The sequence below is a fragment of the Gigantopelta aegis genome, chromosome 15 (genome assembly GCF_016097555.1).
Source record: "Gigantopelta aegis isolate Gae_Host chromosome 15, Gae_host_genome, whole genome shotgun sequence".
In the NCBI taxonomy this organism is placed as follows: Eukaryota; Metazoa; Mollusca; class Gastropoda; order Neomphalida; family Peltospiridae; genus Gigantopelta; species Gigantopelta aegis.
Window position 1 is genome coordinate 30805425 of NC_054713.1, and position 8182 is coordinate 30813606.

An 8182-nucleotide genomic window follows, 5' to 3' on the forward strand; every position below is an offset into this window, starting at 1 on the left:
AAACAGTGCCCCATAACTGGTATATCAAAGAAATTAGTGTGTACTGGCGTGTCTGTGGAAATGTGCATATACAAATATATAGTGTTGCAAATGAATCACTACACATTTTTACATGAATTACAACTAATTTTGCGGGTGGAATGATGGAAATAAATGGTTTAAAGATCTCAGGTTAGCACATTTTGCCCAAATATCTGTCATAATTTTTGCCCGAATTTCTACACTTATGTATGAATCACTGCTCTTCTATAAAATACAAAAAAAGTGCTGTTTCTAGTTTAAAAGTATTTATCTATTTGTTTAGCTGGAGAAGTCCAGATCATATCACTGATTATTTTTATATCCCCACTGTCCACTCCCGCTTATCCATTATTTTAGATATGGCTCTGTGCTTGTGTCGCACTGGGCGGGATGTAGCCCAGTGGTAAACCACGCGCCTGATGCACGGTCGGTCTATGATCGATCCCCATTGGTGGGGCCATTGGGCTATTTCTTGTTGCATTCAGTGCATCATGACTGGTATATCAAAGGTCTTGGTATGTGCTATCCTGTCTGTTGTATGGTGCATATAAAAGATCTCTTGCTACTAATGGAAAAATGTAGTGGGTTTCCTCTCTATGACTATATGTCAGAATGTTTGACATCCAATAGCCGATGATTAATAAATTAATGTGCTCTAGTGGTGTCATTAAATAAAACAAACATAACTTTTTCATGGCGATTTACCAATTTTTTTTTTATAGTTATGGCCCTTAAAATGATCTGAAGTTATATAACTTTATCATGTACTGTCAAGGATCAATTTGAATTTCAAGGCGATATACACATTTCTAGCAGTTATGGCCCTTAAACTTAGGAGATACAAACAAATGTGTGCCCTGTAGGGGACATGTATTAAACAAAACATTTTCTGGTGATGGATTGAGTGCTTGGTCATAGTTGGGTTTGTTTTAATTTTTAGTGTTATTAAAAGTACAAATTTACAGTAAATACTGAAGTAGGACTGATTAAATTTTAACAATGGCTTGTAGATTTTGAAAATCACTGATCTCATGGCTAGTGTATATTGAAAATCACGGATCCAATGGCTAGTGGATTTTGAAAATCATTGATCTCATGGCTAGTGGATTTTGAAAATCATTGATCTCATGGCTAGTGGATTTTGAAAATCATGGGTAGTGGATTTTGAAAATCATTGATCCCATGGCTAGTGGATTTTGAAAATCACTGATGCCATGGCTAGTGGATTTTGTAAATCAATGATCCCATAGCTAGTGGATTTTTAGAAAATTATTCTAGAAGCCTGCTTTAACTTTTAACTTTGTGTGGCTCTTAACTTTTATTAATAATTAAACCAAACATTTTCAAGGTGGGTGCTGGTGACGGGATGAGTGCTCAGTCCAAGCAGGAAAGCCCGTCAACAGAGAGTTATGAGGAGAGAGTAATAAAATCTGTATCAAAAAGATCCACAAAAGTGAAAAAACACAAAGCAGATTTGGCTTGCAAACCTGGTAACAAGGAAGAGAATAATAATAATGCTGAAACAAACACACAGGTAAAACAAATGGCAAATACTGTAAATCATAAAAAAATATATATAATTTTTTTGTTCAATTATCCCACTGCCCCCTTCCCTTTCCTTTGAATTCCATCTCATTTCTTCCTGATCTGGCAACTCCTATCTTTCAACTTCATTCGCTGTCCACCTCCACCTCCCAGTCCTTTTCTCTCCAACCACGACAGGTGCTTTTCTTTTGTGACTATCCGTGCCACACACCTGCCTGAATATGTTATCATTTTTGCCCGAATTTGAGGTATTGTTCCTACCCCCGTCCTTTACGCTTATGTATGAATCACCACTCTTCTATAAAATACAAAAAAGTGCAGTTTCTAGTTTAAAAGTATTTATTTATTTGACTAGCTGGAAAAGTCTAGATCTGATCACTGATTCTTTTTATAGCCCCCCCCCCCCCCCCCCCCATCCTGCCATTATTCTAGGCTACAGGTGTGGCTCTGTGCTTGTGTCACACTGGGCGGGACGTAGCCCAGTGGTAAAGCACTCGCCTGATGCACGGTCGATCTATGATTGATCCCCATTGGTGGGGCCATTGGGCTATTTCTTGTTGCAGCCAGTGCACCACGAGTGGTATAACAAAGGTCTTGATATGTGCTATCCTGTCTGTTGAATGGTGCATATTAAAGATCTCTTGCTACTAATGTAGTGAGTTTCCTCTCTAAGACTATATGTCAGAATGTTTGACATCCAGTAGCCGATGATTAAAATGTGCTCTAGTAGTGTCGTTAAACAAAACAAACGTACCTTTTTCATGCGACTTACCCATTTTTGACCCTTTTATGGCCCTTAAACTTTGGAAATACGAAAATTTGTTTTACAGAATTTTTTTCTGGAATGCCTCAAGACATTAAGCTAAAATTATATAACTTTATCATGTACTGTTACAGATCAAGTTTGAATTTCATGACAATAGACCAATTTCTGGCAGAATTATGGCCCTTATATTTTAGGCCCTGTAGGGGACATGTATTGCTTTAGCAGTCATCTCAGCATGCTTCTTAATAATTAAACAAAACATTTTCTGGTGATGGATTGAGTGCTCGGTCATAGTTGGGTTTTGTTTTAATTTTTAATGTTATTAAAAGTACAAATGTGTAGTAGGACTGGTTAATTTTAACCATGGCTAGTGGATTTTGAAAATCACTGATCCCATGGCTAGTGGATTTTAAAAATCTGATCCCATGACTAGTGGATTTTGAAAATCACTGATCCCATGGCTAGTGGATTATGAAAATCACTGATCCCATGGCTAGTGGGTTTTGACAATCACTAATCCCATGGCTAGTGGATTTTGAAAATCACTGATCCCATTGCTAGTGGATTTTGAAAATCACTGATCCCATGGCTAGTGGATTTTTAGAAAATTATTCTAGAAGCCTGCTTTAACTTTGTGTGGCTCTCAACTTTTATTAATAATTTAACAAAACATTTTCCAGGTGGGTGCTGGTGACGGAATTAGTGCTCATTCCAAGCAGGACAGCCTGTCAACAGAGAGTGAGGAGGAGAGAGCAATAAAATCTGTATCAAAACGATCCAAAGAAGTGAAAAAACACAAAGCAGACTTGGCTTACAAACCTGGTAACGAGGAAGAGAAGAATAGTAATGCTGAAACAAACACTCAGGTAAAACAAATGGAAAATACTGTAAATCATAAAAAAAGTTTTTGTTTTCAATTATCCCACTGCCCCCTTTACTTTCCTTTGAATTAAGCTCATTTATAGAAAACTTTATTGTATCTCTTTTTTTTCTGTTTCTTTTATTCTTTCTTTCATATCAATGCAAAAACATATAACTGGTAAAAATAGTTGCTGAAGTAAATATAAATAAATATAAATCAAAGCAAATTTAAAAAAAAAAAATATATATATATATATATATATATTGATATATAGATATTATCTCACTGCTCCCTTTCTTTTCTCTCCTTTGAATTCCATCTAATTTCTTCCTGATCTAGAAACTCTGCCTACCGTTCAACTTCTTTTGCTGTTCACCTCCACATCCCAGTCCTTGTCTCTCCGACCGCGACAGGTGCTTTTCTTTTGTGACTATCCGTGCCATTCCCCATCATCTTTTAGCTGTAGGCTTAGTCTGACCAGTTCGGAGAGTGTTCAGTAGTTACATCTGGCATTTTTAAGAGGCACTACTATACTCCCCTACTACCAGTGGTCGTTAGTTAGTGCTGTGGGTCAGACCAGCTTTATTGGCGGCAGAGAATTTGAAGGACAAAACCGTCATTTGACCAATTGAGTGCATAAAATATTAGCTATCTCAAAATTGAGCAAAATCCCAAATAAGTGACATATTAGCAACATAAAACTTTATTGCACCTGCATGCTGTAAAAGAAGTTTGTTTTGTTTAATGACACCACTAGAGCACATTGATTAATCATCGGCTATTGGATGTTGCTGTAAAATATTTGTTACCAAAAATCATATCTAGTTATATAGAGGATCACAACTTATATGGACAACTTTGCCAACAAGCTACTGGAAAGTTGTAGATTGCTGTTAAATATAATGCCCCTCTGCCATAATCACGAAGTATTTTCAACTTGCCCAGCAGTCAGTATGAGATTTGGTATCTTTAGGAAAATTATTCACTTTATGTTTGAAGTTGATCCCAAATGAATGTTTTCCAAAACATCTAATGGTTAGAATCGATTTGTGATAACAAAATATGTCCAACATAACCCCCCATCAATTATTTGTTGAGGTATCAGCATAAAAACCGACTTACATACGTTCAGGGACACATGGACACATCTTAACGTGACCCCTGGTTTTAGAGATGAGGTCTAGTCTATATTTTTAAACGGCTATTTCTCAGTTCCAATGTCACTCGTGTAATTATATTGCAACTTTTAACCAAATGTGTTACTGGTTTGTAGATTAATAACCAGACTTGGTGTCCATTTTTACAGATGGACACTAGGAGCTGCCACTTTAAATACTGGCCTGACAAATCATTAAAAACAAACGTCTCCTGTTTCAGAATTACCAAGTACAGACAGCGATCACTCATGACATGAGTAAGCAGTCGGTGGTAGCGGGACACATGCCTGCCCCTGGCATGCCTCAACAGACGCCCAACATATACCAACAACAACCTGGAATAATACCACCTCAGGTACACTATTAACTTTCCCTTTGATCTCTTCACTTAGTTTAGCATTTACTTAATTTATGGGTAAGGTACAGGCTTATGGAAATCCTGGAAAGTCCTAGAAATTTTGTTGTATGTAATTTTGTTGCATATATATCATAACATATTATAGGGCTTATATCACTGAAATATGGGTCAAAGTTGCACAAGTGTATGCACGTTTAAAAACTTAATTTAAAAAACAATTTGTATTTGAATTTTAAAATTTTGGGATTCAGATTTACAGAGAATCTGATTCCCAGACACAGTATTATTAAAAAACATAATAATAATAACCATGGACTAACTAAGTTACCAACATGGAAGATCTACTTTTCCCACATGTCTTGATGAATTTTATAAATGTTTCAGCAGTATTTTGGGGCTAATCAACAGAGTATGCAACCTCAGCGGGCATTCCGGCAGCCGACCTACCAGCCGGTTTACATGGCCATGGGACAGCCTGCCTCCCAGTATTCGGCAGGCAATGTCATGGTACAGCAACAACAAATGATGGGGGTAAGTTAGTATGTTGACTGCCATCATGTTATTCTCATAATAATGTATTGGTCCGTAGCTTGGCTGTACAAGGCTTGGTGGTAATAGATATTAACAGTCAGGAGTAATAGACTTTAAAGAAACCTTAACCTGCCTCCTCCCCTCTCACTCTGTTTCTGTCTCTGTCTGTCTGTCTCTGTCTCTCTCACTCTTCCCCCACCCCTCCCCCACCCCCCAAAAAAGTTAAATTTCGTATTAAAACAAAAACCCACTACAAAAATGCAACCAAACCACAACCTAACCTAACCAAAGATGACTTCGATTATGCAAAGCAAATAAGTTTTTCTCCATTCTGCCTTAAATAATATTGTCCTTTTTCTCCTCCTCCAGTATTCTATAGGCCAAAAAATGCCAACAACTTCATATGACATTCCACAGTCACAAACTCTTCAGCAGCAGTACCAGCCATCTGCACAGTACCAGACAAGTCAGCAGTACCCCAGTCAGGCCTATCCAATGTTCTACCAGAGTCAGCCTATGCCTGTCACTCAACCGCAGAGACCGCCCTCTGCTCCGGGACCAAGTGCAGCACCCACAAATAAGAGGGAACGCAAACCAGACCAGATTGTTGATACCAACAGACGAGAAGTGCCGGAGGAGATTTTGCATTTAAAGTCCACCCCTCCGGGTGAGAGTGCACGCAGTACACCTGGTAGTTCTGGGGTACCGGGAAGTGCCGGGGTATGTCATTTCTTAACTTGTTAACATGTATTACCACGCAGTACGCCTGGTAGTTCTGGGGTACCGGGAAGTGCTGGGGTATGTCATTTCTTAACTTGTTAACATGTATTACCACGCAGTACACCTGGTAGTTCTGGGGTACCGGGAAGTGCCGGGGTATGTCATTTCTTAACTTGTTAACATGTATTACCACGCAGTACACCTGGTAGTTCTGGGGTACCGGGAAGTGCCGGGGTATGTCATTTCTTAACTTGTTAACATGTATTACCACGCAGTACACCTGGTAGTTCTGGGGTACTGGGAAGTGCCGGGGTATGTCATTTCTTAACTTGTTAACATGTATTACCACGCAGTACACCTGGTAGTTCTGGGGTGCCGTATGTCTCATTTCTTAACTTGTTAACATGTAAGTACACCTGGTAGTTCTGGGGTACCGGGAAGTGCCGGAGAATGTCATTTCTTAACTTGTTAACATGTATTACCACGCAGTACACCTGGTAGTTCTGGGGTACCGGGAAGTGCCGGAGAATGTCATTTCGTAACTTGTATTACCATTGTATATGGACTATTGTAGATGGACTTCTAAGGGATAATAATCCTTTGCAGATTTTTTTGGGTGGAAATTAGTGAATTATCTAAATTTGATGAGAATTTATTTCAGGGGGATACTGTTGAAAAACTTTGTGCATTATAACATTGGCAATCATCAACTTTAGTAGAATCGGTAAATAATTTTAATTTGATGATCAAAACAGCCGAGTGCTTTTCACGCCTGTTGTACTTTTATTGGATGAAATGAGTCAAGAGTATTTTTAAAAAACAATAACATTCAAAGGGAAGTGACTTATAGCAGAGTTATGCTGATTTTGATTGTCAGAATTTCAAAAATGTGATTTATAAAATAAGTGAAGAACATCAGCAACGACGTGAGTGTTTTACAGGTCTTTTTAAAGCAGTCTGTTAAACCAAGACATGATCATTTTAATATTGAAGTTTGATAATGATAATTTGATAAAAGTGAATGTTATATTATTAAAAATATTTATGACCAAGTCTTAAAATACCTGGAACAATACCCTTGATCCAATTCTTGTACCTCTCATGGATCATGCTATGGCTTCAACTTTGTGAACTAAAAATTCTAGTTACAAAAAACATACTCGTCCAACACTCAAAGATGAAATACTCATCCCACATTCAAAAATGCTTTATTTGGAATTACAGATTTTTAATTGTCTGTTTGGCATTTCCAAGTATTCTGTCCAAAAATTACGATATGGTTTTAGGTGATATTTTGCATATATTCTTAATTGGGGCCACCATTTTAGATGAACCAATCTCCATGCCTGACAACCTATTTTAAAATTTCTGGGGGGTTTTGGGTTTATATATATATATATATATATATATATATATATATATATATATAAAATCTACTTTCATCTCTGTACACTCAAAAGCAATTGTCCTGGATCATTAACGTAGGATCCAGCAGGTGATAGTAGGTAACATCTTTCTGGCTGTTATTGTATAGCTCTAGCATCCTAATTTATTGGCGATAGTTTTTAGTCCCCTATTGGACCACCTGGAAGGGACTATAGCTTTTGTGTCTATCTGTCCCAAAAAGTTTTAAGTTTTTTTATATATTGAGCTGAAATTTTGTGTATTGTTTCATCATGTAATGTTACAGATCAAGTTTGACTTTCAAGGCGGTTTGGCCACTTTTCACAGTTGCAGCCCTTCAGCTTGGACAATAAGAAGATTTGTTTTGTTGGGGCCCAGTAGGGAACATTACATTTTGTTCATTATTGCGTATCTATTCGCTATGCAAGTTTTGGAGATCGCTACACAATGTTAAAACATTAAACAGTAATTGATAATCAGTTTTCAGTTGACTGGAAATACTGCTAATCAATATTTTAAACACAAAATGTTCCCTGGCGCCAGAACATATATTGCTTTAGTGGTATTCTCAGTATGTTTGTTTTGTTTTGTTTTTTTATTCAGTCGACACCACCGCCATCATTAGGTCAGCCCGATATTGCAGCTCAGTATGCTGCCCAAGTTGCAGCCACTCTACGTCCTGGGTCTGCTTAAAGTTCTAGTTCTCAGATACAGGAGTAAGGACAAGTCGAGCCGGCCGCTCCAAACCTGATGCAAGACAGTTCCTCTGCCACCACCATCGGACTCTGTACCTGCCACACAGCAAGATCGAGTGGACG

The 8182-nt window shown here is 37.9% G+C and overlaps 1 protein-coding gene across 2 annotated transcripts; it reads left to right on the top strand.

Annotated features, from left to right (window-relative positions):
* Nucleotides 1-3440: 3440 nt before the first annotated feature.
* LOC121390631 (class E vacuolar protein-sorting machinery protein hse1-like) lies at nt 3441-8180 on the top strand. Of its 2 annotated transcripts, none has more exons than XM_041522496.1 (4): nt 3441-4706; nt 5094-5240; nt 5610-5960; nt 7968-8180. In XM_041522496.1, the coding sequence occupies exons 1-4, from the start codon at nt 4605-4607 to the stop codon at nt 8055-8057; spliced, it is 690 nt and encodes a 229-aa protein (XP_041378430.1). In that variant the 5' UTR covers nt 3441-4604; the 3' UTR covers nt 8058-8180. The 2 variants fall into 2 exon arrangements, with proteins under 2 accessions (XP_041378430.1, XP_041378431.1); XM_041522497.1 differs by having other exon boundaries at nt 5097-5240.
* Nucleotides 8181-8182: the final 2 nt, after the last annotated feature.

Excerpts from the sequence above, each read along its gene's own strand:
- LOC121390631 (XM_041522496.1), top strand. The coding sequence starts at position 4,605 with ATGAGTAAGCAGTCGGTGGTAGCGGGACACATGCCTGCCCCTGGCATG. Across the intron at positions 4,707-5,093 it reads CTGGAATAATACCACCTCAG|CAGTATTTTGGGGCTAATCA; the intron begins GTACACTATTAA and ends TAAATGTTTCAG. Across the intron at positions 5,241-5,609 it reads AGCAACAACAAATGATGGGG|TATTCTATAGGCCAAAAAAT; the intron begins GTAAGTTAGTAT and ends CTCCTCCTCCAG.